The 22,578-nt window shown below is 38.9% G+C and overlaps 1 protein-coding gene across 2 annotated transcripts in view; it reads right to left on the reverse strand.

Moving 5' to 3' along the window:
• The window catches only part of wdr11 (WD repeat domain 11), an 87,661-nt gene that overhangs the window by 20,600 nt on the left and 44,483 nt on the right, over window positions 1-22,578 (reverse strand). For both annotated transcript variants that reach the window (XM_056760468.1, XM_056760467.1), the window contains exons 12-22: window positions 22,080-22,186; window positions 20,309-20,384; window positions 18,731-18,839; window positions 15,116-15,240; window positions 11,151-11,298; window positions 9,622-9,728; window positions 9,374-9,488; window positions 5,706-5,877; window positions 4,984-5,092; window positions 3,825-3,887; window positions 2,784-2,849 (exon numbers count right to left, since the gene is read on the reverse strand). In XM_056760468.1, coding sequence (XP_056616446.1) covers window positions 2,784-2,849; window positions 3,825-3,887; window positions 4,984-5,092; window positions 5,706-5,877; window positions 9,374-9,488; window positions 9,622-9,728; window positions 11,151-11,298; window positions 15,116-15,240; window positions 18,731-18,839; window positions 20,309-20,384; window positions 22,080-22,186 — 1,197 coding nt within the window. The remainder of the gene's footprint in view (window positions 1-2,783; window positions 2,850-3,824; window positions 3,888-4,983; window positions 5,093-5,705; window positions 5,878-9,373; window positions 9,489-9,621; window positions 9,729-11,150; window positions 11,299-15,115; window positions 15,241-18,730; window positions 18,840-20,308; window positions 20,385-22,079; window positions 22,187-22,578) is intronic.

The raw sequence follows: 22,578 nt of genomic DNA on the forward strand, positions 1-22,578 counted from the left end.
AGCATCCTGGAGAGGACCATGCACCATCCTGGAGAAGGTGGGGCCGGTCACATACCGGGTCCGTCAGCCGGGACGAAGAAAAGAAGAACAGCTGTACCACATAAACCTCCTTAAAATGGATTGCTCCGGCCCCCCAGATGGCCGCCTTCGCAGCGACAGAGGCCCCGGTGGTACACATGGGAGAACAGCTGTCTCCCACACAAAAGACCGAGCTGAATACCCCGGTCCGTCAGTTCTCAGATGTGTTTCAGGAACGGCCCGGGCAGACCCATGTCATTCAACACGAGGTACGAACACCTCCAGGAGTACTCGTCCGGCAGCGGCCCTATCGAATCCCGGAAGCTCGTCGGCTGGCTATTGAGGAGGAAGTGACCAGGATGAAAGAACTGAAGGTGATTGAACCGTCGTGTAGCCCGTGGTCTAGCCCCATTGTCATGGTCCCAAAGCCCGACGGGTCACTCCGGTTCTGCAATGACTTCCGGCGCCTCAATGAGGTTTCCAGTTTTGATAGCTATCCTATGCCCCGGGTGGATGAACTGCTGGACCGTTTGGGTAAAGCGCGCTTTATATCCACATTAGATCTTACCAAGGGCTATTGGCAGGTGCCCTTGTCACCAGAGTCAAGGGAAAAGACGGCCTTTAGCACTCCGTCAGGTCACTGGCAGTACACAGTGCTGCCGTTTGGGCTACACGGGGCACCTGCCACATTCCAAAGAATGATGGATATTTTGCTGCGGCCCCATCAAGAATACGCTTGATGACCTGGTCATCCATTCGGGGTGTTGGGAGGAACACTTAATTTAGGCTCCGGAAGGTCTTGCTGGAGCTTAGACGAGCGGGGCTGACCGCAAACCCAAGGAATTGTCACCTGGGTCTAGCCGAGGCACAGTATCTTGGATTTCGAGTTGGACGCTCCGTATGCTACCGTTGAAAAGGAGGCCCTCGCTATTAAGTGGGCAGTCCTGGAGCTGAGGTACCACCTGCTAGGCCGAAAGTTTACGCTTGTCACTGATCATGCACCGTTGGTGTGGATGTCCAAGGCCAAGGATACGAATGCTCGAGTGACCAGATGGTTCCTTGCGCTCCAGGACTTCCATTTTGAAATCCAACACAGGGCGGGGGCCTCACACGGAAATGCAGATGGATTGTCTAGGATGTGGTCAGGTTTGGTGGTAAGGTCAGGGACATTCTCCCCCCAAAACCCTTGGGACCCTCATAGGAGGAGAAGGGGTACCAGGTCGACGCTTAGGGGGGGGGAGTGTGACGAGCAGGCCAAGGGCCAATCAGCGTCGTCATGGAAACCAAGCAATTACGCCATACCTGTTGCACGTCGTCAGCAGCTGAGGCGCATCAAGGGCACGCTTTATAAGCAGCAGAGGAACAGGAAGAAAGGGGGACTTGTTATCCTGAGAACCTCTTGATGCCTACAGAACTCTGTGAACAGACAGCCTCTTTTGCAATGACCTTTTGTGTCTTGCCATCCTTGTGCAAGGTGTCAATGGTGGTCTTTTGGACAAGTCAGCAGTCTTCCCCATGATTGTGTGGCCTACAGAACTAGACTGAGAGAGCATTTAAAGGCCTTTGCAGGTGTTTTGAGTTAATTAGTTGATTAGAGTTTGGCACCAGGTGTCTTCAATATTAAACCTTTTCACAATATTCTAATTTTCTGAGATAATGAATTTGGGGTTTTCATTAGTTGTCAGTTATAATCATCAAAACTAAAAGAAATAAACACTTGAAATATATCAGTCTGTGTGGAATGAATTTATACATTATACAAGTTTCACTTTTTGAATGGAATTAGTGAAATAAATCAACTTTTTGATGATATTCTAATTATATGATCAGCACCTGTATGGATAATACAATGTAAGTCGTTTTGGATAAAAGCATCTGCCAAAGATGATAGATTAGATTAGTAAATTTCTCAAGCCATTTGACAACCATAGGACCTCTGTTTATCTTTGGATGGCAAAATTAAGACAGTTTCCATGAGCTTTCTGACCAATAGACATTCTGCGTCAGTCACGTTGCTGTGTATGGGCAGGAGTTGAACAACTTGAGGGTGAGTGACTCATTTTTTGGTTTCCAAGGTGCTTACAAGACTTCTGCGAGGCAAATCGTGGCTACAGCCGGAAAAAATATATACATGCTGCCCTTTGGCAATATTATCAGAAAAAATGGCATTAGTGACCACTGCTATGCTGATTTCACCAAGACCAGATGAAACCACCAACTTCTCAAAACTGTATTAATTCAAGATACAAAACATTGAATAATTACTAACATAATAATTAAATAAGGTCTTTATTTAAAAAAGATTAAACATTAAATTCAGTTAAGAGATAATACCAATGAGACTGATTTATTAAGTTATGGTTATTAGTCCACAATCAAAACAACCAGATGTTATCTGTTTTTGCAAATGAGATAAAGATCTAGGCGTAATTGTAGACAGGAATCTGTCTATTAAATATCACATCTTATATGTTACAAAAACTGCATATGCATATTTGTTCAAGTCAGTTGCCGTACTGAAGATGTTTTTTTGTCTTTTACATCAGCAGACTGACGAGGATGTTTGTTGAGCGCACAACAATTTTAGCAACAATTAACTTGTTCTTTATTTTTTATAGTGTTAACTGCTTTTCATACATTTATATTACTAATGTGCTTTATTAATACAATTGTGCGTTTCAATTAGCATGTACTGGTGTTTTGCTTGGGTTTCGGAATTGGAACCAACTACTGAAAATTTGGTTTTGTGAAAACACTTCACTCACCTGGACACAAGGAGGCAGCGTTGCAGCAAGTTCAGATTTGGGTCCTGGAGAACGCTTTTGATGTCACTACAGAAGAACAAAAGACTTAAGGATGCTTCAAAAGTACTTACATGTGTGATCATGATAGTGAGGAAGACAAGCTCTTTAATTAAAGGAATGGTTCACCTTATAATTAAAGTTTCATAATTATTCACTTACCCACATGTCATACGTTCGTGTGTTTATTTCTTATGTCGAAAACAAATTGAGGCTCATGAGGAAAGGTTTCCAGGCTTCTTCCCCATATGATGTCCAGCGGGCAGCTGTTAGTTAAGGACCAAGTTTCAGTTTCATCGCAGCTTCAAAAGGCTCTAAACGATGAATTAGAGTGCCGTCTAGCCAAACGATTCGTCATTTTCCAAGAAAACAAAGTTATATTCTTCTCTAAAACTCTGAGTGCCTCCATGTTGTTCGTCCATGACTTCATGTAGTTCGTAATTACATCACGTAAGTGCAAGTTCTGAACAAATGTTTACGAGTGTGTAGAAAGAAGAGCGTTCAAAAGTTCTTGGATGTTGAATGACACTTAATATGTGTTTGTGCAAGATTATTGTTTAAAATGGTCAGTTTGTGTACATATCAGGCATATTTAAATCTTTTGATATCTACGTCACGTGTGACCTTTCTAACATGATTGCGTAATGCAGAAGTCATGTAGTGGCAGTGAATTTATTTTTAAAAACAAATCGTTTGGCTAGACAACACCTTCTTCATCGGCAGGTTTTGTCTTTATTCTCTTAAAGCTGTGATAAAACTGATATCCAGACCTTAACCGACAGCCCCCCTTTGAAGTCCATTATAAGAACCCTGAAAAGCTTTCCTCATAAGCCGCAATTTGTTTTCGACAGAAGAAATAAACACACACACTTGTGATTGAGTGAAATGTAATTTTAGGACATTTTATCAAAATGTTGTCCCTACTTTATTTATAGTTGCTTAGAAAAGTCAAGCACTATTTCCTTCCCTTTAAATTTGTTGATGTTTTTTGTGTACTATACTTACTTCGAGAGAGAGTTGAGCTGTTCTTGGATCAGTCCTTTGATTTCCTCCTTCTCAATGTAATCTCTAAGAATTGAACCACAGAACACACCTCACCAAAAGGCTTTGTGACTTTATACATGTGAAAACAGAATGCTTTTAAATAGGTTTGATCCCATTTGAAGAAAATTAATTTAAGAATGATTCTCAAATGAAAAATCTAACTGATGCAAAAGCAGCATTGTACAAACTAAATAATGTAGGCAACAATGGGTTTAAATCACTTAGCTTGCATTCAGATGGATTTGTTTAATTCATGATTCTGCACATACTTTTGCACTAAAACTGATTCAAAATGTATAAAAGCAATAATCAAATGGCCCTACAATAAGGTTTGAGGCCTTATATCAGTGGTTCTCAAACACTTTTGGTAACGCCCCCCTTTAAACCTGTAAAAAATCTGGCGCCCCCACTCAACAAGAAATGATTTCCACTCTCGATGCGATGCTGCGTACAGGAGCAATGTGCTCCTCCGGTGTATGCCCTTTGACATCAAAAGTGTCTTTTATGTTGTGCCACTTGACTTATCAAATAAAACTGACAACAGTCTTTCAAGAGCGATTTAAAAATGAGACATATGCTTCAAATCACTCTCATGTTAATTACATATGTTGAACGGTCTGTTTCAATGCAAATGACTACACTGTAAGTGGGCACGTGGTCCCGCATTTTTTATACTTTGAATTCATTAATAAGTTAAAGAACAAATTCATGTGCATATCAGAAAGTTATCATGAGTTCAAAAGTGTCCATAAATACAAATCATGCAGGCAATTATTAGTGAATGAGAAACATTACTAACAGGTCAACATGCCATTTCATTTCTAAAGAACATTGAATAAAACAATTTTGCCATTGCATATAAATGATGTGCTTAGGTGAAATGAAACTAGTTGATAAATAAATCATTGGGAAAAGCTAATGCTTGAGTCACTTTAATGAAACTGACGTTTCAAAAAAGAAAATTCATGTTTAACATGAAATTCCATAATTTTCCAATTTAACACCATCTACTGAGAAAATTTCTCTCCAGTAGAACCTAGAGTCTAGGTCACCTACATGAAGAAAAAGGGTGATGCAAAGGTGATGAAAAATGCGTCTTAATAATGAGACTGTGGCGTACATTTGAAAAATGTCCATGGTGAATGTATCAGACCAGGGCTGCAGCAGCAGAAAGGCCTTCAGCGTAAGAGCAGCACGCGGCAGCAGAAGATACGGACACCACACTGGATCTAAAACAGATAACAATAGAACATTCACCTGGATGGAAAATGTTCATCAGCATAACATCAATGTTACCACCAGCATCTTCTATAGCTGTCCGGTAAACAAACAAAACACATCTACATACATTTTTGGAGGGTCAACTACATTATACGCTGAAGCTAGAAATCCACTGAAAGGGTGAAGTGTGTTCTCAGGAGATCAAGGCAGTTTCTGATTACCCAAACAAAGGTTTAAAGGGACAGTTCATCCCCTCAATATAAATTCTGTCAGCATTCACTCATGCTCTTGTCATTTCAAACCTGCTCGACTTTCTTCGGCAGAACACAAAAGAAAATATTTTTTAATTCTCCCATTCACTTGCATTGGCTTTGTGCCCATACAATAGAAGTGAATGGGGTCAAGGGCTGTTAGGCTACCAACCTTCTTCAAAATATCTTCATTTCGTGTTCTGCGGGAGAAAGAAAGCCATAAAGGTTTGAAATGTCAAGAGGGTGAGTAAATGATGACAGAATTTTTAATTATTGGGTGAAATATGACTTTAATAATGTTGCAGTTTCATGAGGTTTTTATTAAACATTATTTGGTGAATCTCTCAAGCCTGTGAACACCATGGCGCACCTGTCAGGTCCTGCTCATCCATTCTGTAACTGGCAGACTTCATGGCCATCTCTAGCACTCTCACACAGCCGTCATCTGATGCCAGCACAACTTTATCTGACGTACACCAGTCAATATCCAGAATTCTGTAACTCACGTTCCTCCCCACCCTGATGCTGCTGACCATCTGAACCTGCAGGAGCGGATGGAAGTTAAGAAAAGTCTTCATTTTGACAGCACATTCAGAGTTACAGCTTATAGCTTTTAATTACAGCACTAGAAAGTACTAGTAGAAGATTATAAATGATGAAAAAGCAGAAATGTGGAAAAAAGTTCCATTACTCTCTTGTGGATATTGACTTTACAACTTTTCTCTCAGTTTTGTTTATGTGCGCAAGTCTGGCAGCCTTATTGGAAGTAACCGTAAAGTAACACACGAAACATAAAACAGAATAAAATGAATTATCAAATTAATGTTTTTTTCACTTCAGATAAATATCTTGCTATTCCGCTGTATGCGTCAAACCTCCTTACTACACAAAAACTTCACTGCACACTGTGCTATGTACTTGGGTGGACATTAACATCTTCTACATTCAGCATATTTTTGTTCAGTGAAATCTTTCTTTAGTTATCATGTTGTACATGTGACAAACAGTTTTTGCACTTTGCAAGGGGTGTGTAATCCTGACAGTCTTGTTATTTCTATAGCATGCTGGGGTGCGTTTCCCAAACAACGACATAACTCGCTGGTTAAACACTATAGTACGATGCATCATTGTGGAAATTAACGATATTGTTACGACTGTTTCCCAATATCGTAGATCAATTGTTTGAACCAAGTTGATTCAGCACTCTAGTTCATGACGCCATGCAGGTGGTGGAGTAATGACGTCTACTTATAAATACGTTCAGATCAAATTAATGTCAAGTTCTTGCTGTAAATAATTCTTGTAAAAAACATTCATTTAATTTCAAATGGCAATTATCCTATTTTTGTTATCTGTTGATTTATTTCACGAAATCCTAAGTTTCCTCCTCTGTGCCCCTGGGATTCCCGAGGGTCCTAGGTTCATGGTCATGTGCTCTTTTAAAAAAAACAGTGCTTGTATTATCTTAAATTAGAGATGTAAAATTAAATTAGTATATATTTTGAGTGATGGATCTTGAACTCACTGCATGTTGCTTGTTTGGTTTGCTCAGAGGCATGATGGATGCAAGTCTACATGTCATAATAAAAAGGAACTATTGGCTCTAACCACATGCAGCTCTAGACCTGTAGTTCCAAACATGTAACTCTGCGATACTGCTTGCTATTGATCATTGGAACGATTTTTCAAGAAACACTTGAATCGTTGAACTATGTTGGAACAATGACACTTGCGACCATAGTTGCCCAACGATGCTTTTGGGAAAGGCACCCCAGATAAAAGAAATGTTCAGTATGGTTCATTTTCAAACCCATATTCGTTATCCGAAAATTAACCGTTAACTTATAAGAGTTAAATATTAAAATGGCATTAAATAAAAATGCATGCTGTGTCAAATTTCAAAGGCTATGTTCTCCGGAGATCGCATTTGTTGGCCACGTGTGCCTTTGAATGCGACCTCCGGACTTTAAAATGAGAGCTAAAGTCATGGGCGACATTAGGGGGGGCAGATGCCCCTACATGACGTAATTTGATTATTGGAGACAAAGAGTTGCAGATGTGAAAATTGTTTCCTATGTGATTATATTTGTATTTCCGCATTGATAGGGGGCAGAAAAACGAAAAAAAGAGCAATATGCTACGCATTCCGTACTATGCTACGCATTACGTAGTAATACGTACTACTACTATCCGAAAAAGTCTGTCAAAATGGCTAAGAGTCCCAATACGTTGGATAATTACTTCAACAAGAAATCAAAAACAGATAGTGCTGCCGATGAAGGACATGTAACCGAGCAGACAAGCAGACAACAGAGCAGATTTGAAAATGAGAATCTCCAATGTGAGCCGTCAGGTCAGTTTCAAATTGCAGCCGTTAGCCAGACAGCGCGCGTCCTGAGCATTTTGTGGCAACCATACTAAAATAGACACATTTCAAGTCACTGGATTTGCCAACTTGAAAAAAGTGAACATCAGAAGAGCAGCGTGCACATTTCTGCAGGTTTGAAAATGAAAAGTCACTTACAGACAATTAAAACGGGAAGCGTAGCGACGCAAATAAGCAGTGAACACGCAAAAAAGAGTAAACGAGAACAGAGAATATTTGAAAAAAATATGCCAGACTTTGCTCTTTTGGATTTAAGGGCCACTGACAACCAACTAATTGATCGCCTATTTAAGAAGAGAGAGAGATCATTAAATTATGTACATAGCAAGCAACAAAATGAGTTGATCAATATAATGGCCGGCCAGGTTAAAAGTTAATCGATTTGATGCAGAGCCCGGTGGACGCCGTTTAGCACTTCACTAAAGTACGGCTGTTTTGTTGTTTAGTTGTTACTTAAATCTGCTTGTTTAAAATTTCTGTGAATAGTTTGATGATGCAGGTACTCAAAGGTGTGTTGATGTTTTTTCTTGCCCCCCCGAATTCGATTGTTAAATGCCGCCCACGGCTAAAGTTGAAGGGTGTCTGTGACCGATTAAAAATACAAACTACGTCCAAACAGCAGCATACAGAATAGATCAACCACAGCACCTGGATTCAAACATTATCAGATTTTCACAAAGCTGCAGCGTTTTGGACAATGGGAAAAAAATGTATATACAAAAAGCAAAAAATAAACAGGCCAAAAATAATTAAATACTTCAATAATTAACAAATTATGACAAAACGAAAACAGGAAAAAAAATTCTCTGAAGTTTCTTCTTCATATAAAAATAGCAAACCTACCTCAATCCAAAGCTTTGCTAGTTTTTATTTAATAAAGTAACATGTTTATGTGTTGTGGGGACAGTGACAATTAGGTTGACAATTAGACCCGCGGCAGAAAACACCCTTTCAGACGGCATGGATATCCAGGGAATGCAGAGATAATGGCCCGGGAGTTGCGGTTCATTTGCTTTTCACTTGGCAATGGCCACATGTGTATTAGCTAAATAGATTTGAATCTAATCTGCTATACCTGCGCAAAATAAACACATTATTTATTAATTATTAATATGGAGTATATTAATGTCCCGTCTAAAACAACGCAGGGAAACCACGGGTCTCATTCTTTCCAAAGCGCACGGGAGGCTGCTGATGTTAACTATCCATGATGAGATAAGTTTATGTAAAGGATCAATTGATTTCCAGTACCAAAAAGTTTTAATCATTTCGGGTAAACGGTTAAACAAATAATGAACATCTCTAATGAAGATACAGCCAACAGAACACATTTACAAATTGACTCTCATCAGAAAATGAACAAACAAAGGATTGTCACTACAACAATGCTTTATTGGTATGAAAAAAACTTCAATAAACTTGGTTGAAATATTATAAGACCCAATTTGTGCTCCATAAAGCTTTTGTTAAATGACTGAAAGCCTCATATTTTAATGAAAAACTAGTAATGTCACTAATTTCTTACTGCAAAAAAGCTAGAGACTGTAGGAAATGATGTCCCACCTTTATTCCAGGGAAACAGATTCTTTTTTCAATAAAAACACAAATGATATAATAAAGCTGTGACACCTTTGCAAAAAAAGGTCACGCACCTCTTTGGTATCCCAGACCTCAGCTCCATCTGTGTACATGACCAAGAGCTTTTGGTTGCCTTTTCCTGGAGCAAAACGAATCTTTTTCACCCATCCACGGTGTGTAGGTACACCCCTAAACAATACATAACACACAGAAGTCAGACAAAATAGCTTTGTTTCTAAACCCAGTTAGTATTTAAGGTAACAATGTTTTGCTCCCGACACACGCTTAAATTCAGGCCCTACTTTGTAAAACATATCTGTACCTTGAAAGGCGAGCTTTCAGGTCCCAAAAGTTGAGGTTTCCATCTACATCCCCCAAAACTAGGGTGTCTCCTTTCCATGCAATACAGGCAATACTTCCCATACTGCCCTAAAAAGAGTAGAGGAACTTCAATTTCACGTATGAACATTTTTGGACATTACAACTTTCTCTTGAAAGATTTTCTTCTAGTGATTTTTCTCCTTTTCAGAAGAAATGTAACATAAGTAATTTGATGGCTCTTTCAACAACAGATTCCACAGACTGAGGTCAGGACAGATTTGAACAGTCCCATTTCTTATTTCAACAAAATAACATTTCTATGAGTGGGGTGAACGGTATATGAGCACTGACTGGCCTATCGAAAAGTGTATGTGTATAACTTACATGCTGTAGCAGGAAACTGGGAATGCATGGTTTTGGTCAAATCAGAAAGGCAAAAGGTGCAATAGATTTGGCCTAAGCCAAAGACGTTACTGTGTGCCAAACTTTTAACACAAAATAACCTCAAATCGGATGGCCATCGTCACCATTGTAAGGGTGCCTGAATATCATTTTCAGCAAAACCTTGAAAAGTACTTTCAAGTGTGAACATATATTCTTGGTGCCACTCTTGGGATTCAAACAGTTTTGTGTTCTAAATAAGAAAGTGTGAGTAAATGATAGAGGGCAATGATGAACCATAGTTAACATCAGATCGAATTGCGTTTGCATACTTAAATCGGCTTGGCGGCTCACAAGAGAGAATAAAATCACAGACTAAGAGTGTGTTGAATGCGTGAGGTGGAGCATTTACAGGGCAGCCTTTGGCATGACATTATTTAGAGTACATCACTAAGCAAAACCTCTGCAGAACATCATCAAAAAGCTTATTTTACTGATATGCCTTGTTTCATGCTCTTTTCATGTAGTGCAAGTTCTAAATAATAATATAAAAGCCATTGCCCTTAAAGGGACAGTTCACCTATAAATACAAATTCTGCAGTCATTTACTGTTGTGTTGTGTGAGTTGTGTATAAATCTCTATGTTCTGATGAACACAGCGACATCAATTTAGGAGAATGCTTCAACGTGTTTACTTTTAATGCATTGTTGTACTGTGGTATCACAGTACATTAAAATCCTAACGTGATTTTAATACATCAACATAACTCTTTTAAAAATCTTTTATGGACTAAATTAAAGGAAATGTGGACTTTTTTTCTTACTTCTTTGATTTCATGTATGCACTTATTAATTGATGTGTCTGTCATTTGTTATTTGTATAACTTTTTGTACTGCCATTTCAGCTAGGACTCCTCGGAAGAGAAGATTTTATATCTCAGCAGGACTAACCTTGTAAAATTTAATTAAATAAAAAATAAACAGTGTAAGCGGACCTGTCCAGGGATGGGAAAGCTCATAGAAAAGGAAAGTAGAAAATAAAGAAAATCAGAAGGAGATTTAAATAGTTTGGATGAAATTATAGAAAAACTGAGCTGGCAGTAGGATGCATGTAAAAATGTGAGTATGTGTGCGTGCAAAGTCACTCACATCAGGAGGGATACGTGCCCCATCCTTTACGGTGTTTCCTTCCACTGTAATGTGATAGACCTGGCCATCCGTGTCAGTAAACACAAAGTGCTCGCGAGCAGAGATGCCATGACTCGTTTCAGACTTACTTTCAGCATCCTGCAACAGACTGAGAAAGAGAGAGAGAGAGAGAGAGAGAGAGAGAGAGAAAGAGCAGGCCATGTGTAAAGTTGCGTGCAGTACTAGTATCAATTTACCCCTCATTAATCAATCAAAACTATATCAAGCAAAGAATAAGAAAATACTGTCATTATTTACTTGATCATTTACATACGTTTAAACATGGCATGATACAAACAGTCACATGACAAGAGAAACGTCTGGGTTGATGTCAAACCTGGAGTGATTTGTCTCCACACATCTCAGGGCTCTAGACTAACTCTTTGCACTGGTTGCACTGGTGCGCCTAACTTTTTTTCTTGGGTGCACCTAACTTTTGCCCTTGTTTGTCCACAAATTTTAGACCGCATCGCATTTAACGCATTTAAAATTTTCTTGCTTTAACCAGTTCACTTTTTTTAGGGGCAGTCGTGGCCTAATGGTTAGAGGGTTGGACTCGTGACCAGAAGGTTGCCGGTTCGATCCTCAGGTCAGGCGGGTAACGATTGAGGTGTCCTTGAACAAGACACCTTACCCCTACTTGCTCCCCGGGCGCTGCAGCGATAGCTGCCCACTGCTCTGGGTGTATGTGTGTTCACCACTTGCTGTGCGTGTGTTCACTACACTCTGGATGGGTTAAAAGCAGAGGTATATCTCGGATATGGGTCACCATATCTGACAAATTAGTCACTTTCACTTCACTTTCACTTCACTTTTTTTAATGATCATAGGCAAAATTTACTTGTAAATCTTTATCTTACAAACTGTTTAACATTAAGTTCTTCATTTGAAGCACACATCTACATGAAAGGTAACTTACTGAAACAGTGTTGGTGCTTAAAGTGCTTCAGTGAAGTGAAATTTAAACTTAAAAGATCTAAAGATAAATGGACCAATTCTTGAAGGCTCTGTGTCGGAGCATTGCTTATGATTTTTGGACGGATCAGGCCTTAAATTAACATAATTTACGAAAAGGTTGTGAATTGTTCTTTTCATCTTCTCTCATCATCGGCTGCTACATCCACTCTGTTTAACTAACAGCATTAGTCTCCTCACCTCTCTGTCTCACTGCAGCACACGCATTTTCAAACGTACACACCAGAGGTTGCGCTACAGTTTTTTTTGTCCGTCATTTTGACTGACATGCTCGTATAAAATCCGTCATAATCTTTTATTTTCCCATCATTATGGTTCAAGGTGGCGTTAGGTGGTAATTTGTATCTTCGTGACGTCATCACGCTGTACTGGCGTCTCGGAACTTGTTGTATTGTGAAACAACCGAATGCCCAATAAAGCCGTTACAGTTTTTGATAGCATATTCAAGCCCTTTCCAAATCACTTTTTATTTTGCTCATATCTTGTGTATGTAACAAAAGTTATGGCTGAGGTCGACTGAAGCGCTTTGATTTTCAGGAACGGAATTTGGAGTAAATCGTGTTTAAATTTCAGTGATGAAATTGAAAGCACAACAGTCCAGTATCACAAATAAAAGTAACTTAACAGCGGTGAGAGACTTACTCTATTAACAATTTATAAAAAAATCCTAGTGTTGAAGTCTATAAAAATACTGTACAAAACCGTTTGAATAAAACGAAAGTAAGGAAAATGGTGCAGCACACTTAAAGAATGAGAGCTCTGCCATTATCACTACACAAGAAAACTAACAAACATTACAGACAACAAATAATAAGCAGTGAAGCAAGTTTTAAGTTGTTTATCATGTGCAGTGTCTGGACTTTTGATCATCTCATGTATGTTTTGCAATCGCGGTCCGGCTGCTTACTCCCGGTGCTGCAGACTGGGAGCTCTGTGACTGTCAACTCACGAAAACATGGTGTAAAATAACTTTGCGTGACATAGTTTACACAGGACTGGCGGGAAATTTGCATTGATACTCCTTCATTCTTCATGTTACGTGGTTTACTTGGATAGGTGAACTGTCTTTCCCGCATCCCAGCGCGATACCCGACGGGTTTTCCCGGAACGCATCATATGTCTAGTCCATAACAATGACGGGTGAAAACACGCAGGTCGCTTCGCGAGCAAATCACGCTGAAGGGAAACAGGGATTTACAAATTGCCCTCATTGTTATCCGACAAAATGACGGACGGCCTTTAGATTTTTTAATCAATTCAATGACATTGAAATTGGCCAATGCTTGACATTGAATCAATTCAAAGCTCTCATTTTAAACACACTGAGAAACTTTACTGTAGATAGAGGATTGTCATGCATTGAGAAAAACACTATCACTGAATCAATATGTCACAAAGCATATTTTTGTTGATGAAATTGTTACCTGCACAATCACACTCATCGGGTCTTGTTCATAGCTTTGGCGCAATAAAAACTAAATAATAAGCTGCAGACTACAACACATGTTTGCGAGAGAAGGCAAAGTCATTCATAAAGCGATCTGGGTTAGAGAGGTGGGACTTAAGAAAGGCAAAGCCAATGCTATTAGCGATGTGAGTTACGGAGGCGGGACTTATTGCAGAGAACAGAACGTAAAGATTTGTGTACCATAAACTGTGCTATTTTTCCAGAATGCGATTGTAAAAGAAGTTCAATTAATGATTTCTGGATAAGTGAATTTTAAATAAAACAACTAATAAGTAAAAATTACAAGACACAGACCGACATCAGAGGTTATATATAAATGTACATTGATTGTTGGTCAAAATAATTGATAGGGACAATTAAGTGTTCCCTGCATATTGGTGGGGACACGTCCCTACACAAATCGACGCCCTTGATTAGATCAACATCATATTTGATAGTCCCAAATAAGGGCCTTTATTCCTAATAAAAAAGATCCTGACTTTTCATTGAAGGGTGTGTCAGTGGAAGCCTTCATAAATTCAGTGTTTCGCCATCAAACAGGAAGTTGATATAACTTAAGACATACAATGTCCCATACAACGACAACCGGTCGCACAACATTTCGTTCCACTCTATGCCCCCACATGTAGCGGAATGACAATAAAGCTCAACTTAAACTTGAACTTGATATGCCCCAAAATTCACCGGTTTGATAAGACCCCTTGCCTGAAGACATTCACATGGCAATATTCACTTGTAGTCATAGGGCACAAGCTGGCAGCAGGAAATGTGCCACATGTTAACAAATTACTCCTGAAATATACCTACCTAAATGCAAATTACCCATCATTCACTGTTTTCCTAAAGCAAGCAGCTGGTGAGGGCACTGGTGCACCTCCGCAATATCTACAAAAAGTCTCTTTGACCCATGCTATAAACCAGGGGTGTCCAAGATCGGTCCTGGAGGGTCAGTGTCCTGCAAAGTTTAGCTTCAATTTGGCTCAACACACCTGTCTGGAAGTTTCTAATCTGCCTAGCGAGATCTTGATTAGCAGGTTCATTTTCAATATATTACCTATAGTCATAGTGCCACCAGCTGGTAGTAGGAGTCTTGCACATATAAATAAATCAGTCGCCCTATAACGTACCTCGCTATATGCACATTGTCCACTGTTCACTGTACCTAAAGCCAGCAGGTGGTGGTGGCACTTGTGCAAGGGCCCAATCATCATGGACATTAGCAAACAAGACACAGCAAGAGAGTCAACGACTAACAAAACATAAAAGCAGTCCAATTATTCATCCAGGTGTACTGTACAGTAGCAAGAAACAAACAAATGCAACCTTATGATGGGAGATATTTTTGTAGATTCAGTTATAAGGATGTGTTGTGGATTAACTAACTATATAGTTGACTACAAACCTCCTTTTGAGTTTCAGAAGTATAACATACTGTATGGGATTGGGCTGAAGCCATTATAGTGTTGATCTTTTCATTTCAAACCTGATTAAGGAGGACTCTACGCTGCTCTGCTCTGCATCAGCAAGGGTGGTCTGTCTTGCCATGGCCTCTCGTGCTGCAAGCTGCTTTTTCTTCAGACTTTTGAGGTTGTGAGAAGGAGACCACTCCTGTCAAGAAACACACACATCAGATTTCAGTCATCACACTGATCTACCACACAGTACAGAAACACTTAAAACACAAAGGTCAGGAGGACAGGATAACAGCAATTAATTCAACCACTTATGCAGCTTTATTTTTAAAGCAAACCCTTGTTTCAAACGGACACATATTTTATTGCTAGTCACATACAGGTTTGTTCTTAGACGGTTTGAACTTTTGTATGTCACTGCACACATACTACTTCATGCAAAATAAATTGGAAACACTTTACAATAAGTTTGTAATTCTTATTATTAGTAAATGCATTAACCAACAGTGACATGTACAGTGATGAATTCCTCAGTATGTGACAGGAGGCAACTTCAAAAATCAAATTCATGATTTTAATAAACTGCTCAAAAAATATTAAGGGAACACTTGATCATTCTTAGCATAACACAAGTCGGTTAACCTTTAGGAATATCAATCCGGTAAGGAAGCATGAGTGATTGTGAACCATTTTTACTTGTTTTGGTGCAAATGAAAGTGACAACAGCTGTACACTGAAGAGGCAACAGCAAGGGGGGTCTCGGGAGGACCATCCGTAGAGGGTCTCACAGACCTCCATGTGCTATGAAGTATCGGGTGAAGCCCTCAGATCTATTATCAGATCTTATGCAGGTGCATGATAATGTCCGGCCTCATGTGACCAGAGTCCGTAGGCACATTCTGGACGATGAAGGCATCGATGTCATTGACTGGTCCTCCCTTTATTCTATGCCTTACTTCATAGTGCCTTTTTAGAGTTACACATTTATAGAGCAAATGTGCTGAGGCTGTAGAAAAGGCGGACTTTATTATACTGTAGAGTCAGTGATTGGTGCCCTCTCTTGGCTCCAGAGGGCATTACGTTGATGACTCAATATCTGCATTTTACAGAGTTTGTCATATATGTGTGAGTAACATTGTTTATGTTATCCAGTATCGCTGAAAGCTTTATTGTAAATGTAAAATAGTGAGGTAGCCCTTTACGAAGGTATTTATGATAATGTATAAGCATCAACAATCGTGTTTTACATTTTCCATATCCTGTGCTCATAAATGCTTATGAGAAAAATGTAAACAACTGAATAGTGGAGTTTATTTAACAGATCATGAGTTATTTACGGTGAGTAAATCAGACCTCTGATATTAATGTATGCTTTATTATTGTTATCATTACTAGGCCTAATAGTAGGCATCATCTGCATTTTTTTACAGAAGCTTGCAGGTAGGTGATGTTAATGTGAGACCTGAGCCTGCTTTGCCTTGCAAAGATCCTCAATTCTTGGCTTAATGTTTGATAAACATAGCCTCAAATCATCCTCGATTTGTGCACGATTGCAGTATTTCGTTTTGAGTGCAGTCATTTTTGAGAATCCTGCCTCACACAAATATGTTGACGCGAAAGGAAGGAGAATCTTCAAGGCGACTTCACTGAGTTCAGGATATTCCTGCATCAATGCTGCCCAGAATGACGAAAGAGGGCAGGAGTTAAAGAGTTCCTTCAGTCTACTGTCACTCTTCAGCTCAATAAGCTGTTCCTGCATATCAATTGATAGCTCGTTTGCTGTGCACACAAACAGATCTCGAACCCACGCAAAAGAGCGATAATCCTCTTTAAATTGTTTTTCATTGCTGACAGGTGCTCAGACGCTGATTGAAATAGGGAGAAGAAAGCATTCCCTCGACTGATGCGGCCATGCCAGAGGTCTAGTTTTTGTGTGAAGGCGTGCAGTTTGTCTGCAAGGAGCAAAATATGAGTTCCGCGGCCTTGCAAAGACAGGTTGAGGCTGTTCAGGCTGTCAAATATATCGACCAAATAGGACAGAGACGCAAGCCAGGCCACGCTATAAAAGCTTTAACTGTAGTCTATATTCTGGCTAGTTTATTCATTTTATATATATATAACTAAATACAGCCTCACGTTTTATACGTTTGCAGCCTCTGAAACTTCCGTCCGTCATAAAAATCAATTCAATTTTCTGCATTTTTCACATCCGTAGCAAATATTTTGAGGGGTGTTTTTGACAATTGAGAGCCACCAAATGCGGATGTGAAAAAACGAATACGACAGTTTCGGACTCAGTCAGGGTGCAAGGACCTTAAACTTTTGAGGCTTGCGCAGCTTCTCGATGAGAAATCAAGCAAATGAGCGCCTAGTCTATGAGCGCAGCACACACAAATAAACTAAATGAACATACTGCAGTTAAATTTCAAAATGTGGTGTTTTTATATTTATAACTTTTGAATACAGTTCAGCAACATGCATCACACGACCTGACGACCAAGAGAGCTGACAATTGACCATCACTTAATTTACCATCACCTCACGATTGAAAATGTGACACTGATTTTAGACTAAATAATGACTGTTTTGGTCTAATTTAGCAGCAAAAATAGATCCGATGAATCCAAACAAAGTTCACAGCATAGCGCATCTCACAGCAACACTCAATAGTGTTTTGAATGATTCAGTGTTTTGAACGAATCGGTTGAGTCAAAAATTCAATGACCCATGCACAAACATCTATCTCATTCATGATGAATCGGCCATTTGAACGAATCGTTTGAATGAACGACTCAAGGACTCGCTTAATAAAACTGCTTATCACCTGCATTTGCGCTCACTATCCGAAAACCAATCAAATTCTTTTTTTTAAATCAGTCCATACACATTTAAATTTTTATTCAGGAGTAATGTATATACAAAACTATAACTTTTTATGACAGTAGTTTAGTGATAAAAAAAATTAACCTACTCGCGCCCCCCCCCAGGAGAGTGTCCGCGTGCCCCACCGGTTGAGAAGCACTGCCCTAAAGGATTGACATCTGTGAAGAGTTCCAGTCAGGATTTGGAGCACATCACAGTACAGAGACTGCTCTGATCAGAGTAACAAAAGATTTGCTTTTGGCATCTCACTGTTTTTTCTGCTCTGGAGTTTTAGATTTCCTGGCCACTGATTGCACACTGGTGGCACTCGTTTTGCTCGCCGGGGGCTGCTGACATCAGCTTAAGAATTTTGAACTTGTTAATATTATTTTTAAATGTGACATTTTGCGTAAATTATTTTTAATATAGGAATTGATAGTCTGCATAATATATTACCTATGTTTCTCTTCTATTATCTCCAGTCTGTTTGTGTGTGTGTGTGTGTGTGTGTGTCTGTGTTTGTGCGTGTATGTGTATGTGGACTTGTTTTTTATATGTTAGTGGGGACTTAAACCTGAATGCAAACCAACTCATGGTGATCCTAATCACTGTGTCGCCCGAAATTGAGGTCCCCATAGGCACAAAAGCTTACACATTTTACAGAAAAATTAATTTAGAAAATCTAAAAATGCTAAAGGTTTTCTATGATCTTTAGGTTGAGGGGACAAAATATACAGTGTGTACAGTATACATCTCATTACGCCTATGCACCAACCCCACAGAGATAATAAAACATAAATGTGTGTGTGCTTGCGTTGTAGTACCAGGGCAGTGACAGTAGGGAAGTTCTTAGCCATCTCACGCAGCAAAGTTCCTGTGCGGACATCCCAGAGTTCCAATGGTTTGTCTCTGAACACCACAACCAGGTATTGCCTAAAGGAAAGCATACAATCATACTTTCAGTTGCAAGGAAACCCATTGAATGACCTGGATTTCTACATTATTTTCACATGAAATGTGAAATTTCTAGAAGTCTTGGCAGCTTTCTGTGTGCTTAAAGACTGCGAACAATAATTAAGATCTGCCCATGACTAGTCAAATACATACATGAATGATGTCAAAATGGCTTTCTACGTGAGTTTATTATCTTAAATGAAGATAAACAGTTGTGAAAATGTGTTACAATACTGGATAAGTGCATTAGGATGTTAAATGCAACCTAAACAATATGGAGATGAAATCCTTAATAGTATAAAAGAAACACCAAAAGAAAACTATGAACTCTCCTCACTGTATGTTAGCAACTAACATATCTATAATGATGTATTAAAGGCCTACTCTTTTATATAAATCATTGTCCTGTTGCATTTTCTCGCCCTACTGCTTGTAATATTTATTACTGACTGCTTGCTTGACTTTAATAATTGCTGGACCAATTGATATTTACCTAATGAGTTAAGATCGTAAAAGCAAATAGTATCACTACTTTTAGTAACATACTTGCCAATGCTGGCTGTTTGATGGCATTTGCTCCTTGAGTATTAGTTAAACTTGTGGTGGTTTCATGCATAAATATATATGACTAGATGCCGAATTCAAGCGCACCAAGCACATAAACATGTCCACCATCTTGGAATGGTCCACTGATGTAACTCGCAGTTTGCTAGAATGAATGAAAAATGCTGGAAAAATGGCATACACTTTTGATGTTGTCATGTGTTGGCTAAGTGAATATAATATGAGAGTTTACATAACAGTAAATCAATTTTCATGATTATACGAGCATATAACTATAGTTGCAAACACACAGTCAGCTTGCTCTTGAGTGTTTACGGGGTGGCGTGGCAGGGTTGCCAGACCAGTGTAACAATATCAATCATCACTAGACTCCCTAGTCCAAATAACATATTTTTTTAAGACTTTCATAAATAAAGTAATTTTAAGATTGACAGCTAAATAACAAAATCCCTCAAAACCCCCACATTTATTGTGAAAACCACAGACTTTGCAACACATACCGGCTCGCACTGTACTAATATGGCGGACGACCCATAGAAACAGCTCCTAATGCGGCATCTTGTTTTATATATCAAGCTAAACTGAATCACTTCAAACTTTTCTTTAAAGCTCTGACACACATTAAATCAAATCCATCACAAATTTAAACCATCACTTTGCCTCACCTTAGAAAACAAGGTCTGGATGCTAAAGTCAGTGACAGAAAGAGATTGAGGTAGTAGATAGAATTAGGGAAAGTGCGTCCTAGACACCTTTCAGGAAATCATTCTTTAGGGCACATTGTGTTTGTCCAAAAAACATGAATCACGACTGAGGGAAAGCACAGGGACTCAAGTAATTTGGTGCTTCAACAAAAGGAGAAAATGTGAGATTGTATCACGTACTTGAGATGTGATACTTTAATCATTTCAATTGCTGGCTCATCGTTTCCACGTTCACCTCGAAATGCAAAGCACCGTCCTAGCAGGTAGAGAGAAAAAAACAAATCAATTTACAAAAAAATTTGCAAAACAACTTTGTTTTATACAGTTTTTTTATGTACTTTTCTTGGACTTTTTTGATAGGACAGTTGAGACCCACAGGAAGCGACGTGGAGGAGAGAGGACAGGAGGATTGGGAAAGGACCGCGAGCCGGGATTCAAATTGCTGTGCGCAACATGTCTGGAACACTGTTCACATGGCCACAGGCTTGATTATTGTTCTTACATTTAGGTATTGTCAAAATCCCACATCATATTTGTTTCAAAATGTGTCGCGAGAACTCGTAATCCAAGTTCACGTGACCACAAATGGAACTCACTTCCTTGACATGACCATGGCATGTACCCTTGCTAACGGACTTTTGAAAAGGCCATTCGCGAATGGATTCAGGTGTTCACTTGTGTTGGAACCCCCCTACAAATGGCGTCCCCTGCCAAGGGCCCTTCAAGGGCGCACAAATGCCGTTTGGAAAATGCCCTTGCCGCTATAAGTACAGTGTTGTATTACGACCTAAATTTAATTTTGGGGTGAACTATTTTTTTAACTGGGAAGCACTCGTAGGATCAAGGGTGTAGGTATATGGCTAATTATTGTTAATGAGTAACAAAGACTAGTCTAGTCTTTTGTGGTGAGTTTACTGTATGGAAGTATTTTAATGACAAAAAAACATGTTGAATTACCGATAATCAAAAATAATCCTGTAGCATTACCAGTGATTACATTTTAAGAGTCTGCAATTCAATATGGTTGTACAAGTAAGCTGTGAATATTTCAAATTGAAACACTACACAGTTTCACCTTTTAAAAACAAAAAAACTGATCTTTTAGCCAAGCAAACTTCTTGAGCAGGCCAGATAAAATAGACCAGATAAAAACTGCACTTTCTTAAGAACCCGACTAGACCCGAAATGTCTTGTGCAGCCTGCAGCCAAGCGAGACACCTCAAGGCTTTATAGGTTCGAACAGCTGTTATTAACCTAATTATGTCTTGTAAAGTTTGGTGCAACAAATATTTGTCATTCATCTAACCATTCCATTGATTTAATTTGTGTCCTTGTGGTTGATTTGGTAAACCACATTCACTTTAAATTACCAGAGACCTGATGCCATATCCGACACGACCTGTGCACAAGGCATTTTTTGTCAATGTTTTAGACCCGAAGCCGCTGGGACCCATGAGGACCTCTAACATAGATCTGTAGATGTTGCTGTTTGACACATTGTATTTTGCATTATTTTTTTTATATTAGGCTATAGCCTAGTGTCTTTTTAAGTGTAGTTTAACCTATACTAATAAATCATATCAAAACGAAATTTTACAATTTAGTATAATCATTTTTTATCTATATGCTCACATAATAAGTCAATATGTTGTTAAATTTATGCATTTTAAATCATAGAAGTCTAAATGCACTGAAACCACACTCATTCAAGGATTTGCTTGGATGGAGAAAGCACTTAATGTAACGAGAAGTGTCTAAAATGTATGTGTACAGTTCAGTTAAATGATCAAGTTTCACTTTGTGAAAAAGGTGGATACTTAAGCTTTCAGCCACAACATAATTACCATGATTACATTTGTGTTATAACATAGTTTACTATTATACAGATTTTCATTTATTTTAAATGAGTGTGTTATAGGTAGGCAGGTATATTAGTGTATATGTTCTTCACCTGTGCGTAGGTCCACGTGTTGTAGTTCATTCCTTACAAGTCCAAGGTTGTTGGGAACAGAGGTGGCGAAAGACAGAAAACTAGTCAAACTAACCCATTCAATTCCTCTGTATGGGACAAGAAGAAAAGGACAAACGTTTATTACACCATAAAAACGCCTCAATTATGAACGTTAAATACACATACCAAACCTCCCAGACAGTCTGTCTAGGAAAAGCCTTTTGTTTTTCTCAGATAATTGCAAAAATAATAAGCACTAATACTGTTGTTCACAACCTTTTCATGGTCGCGTCCCCCTGTGAACCCATTTAGAGAACTTGTGCCCCCCCATACTGTCCATTGAGGATAGATAAGATAATATAGAAAATAGTTTAGATATAGTTTATATATACTGTATATATATGACAGATTGATCAGATTATTAATGGAACAACCCTGCTGATAAAAACAAAAGAAACCCAAAAGAAACCATCACAGAAATGAATGGTTTCCATTAAAA

This window comes from Triplophysa dalaica, chromosome 11, assembly GCF_015846415.1.
Source record: "Triplophysa dalaica isolate WHDGS20190420 chromosome 11, ASM1584641v1, whole genome shotgun sequence".
Taxonomy (NCBI): Eukaryota; Metazoa; Chordata; class Actinopteri; order Cypriniformes; family Nemacheilidae; genus Triplophysa; species Triplophysa dalaica.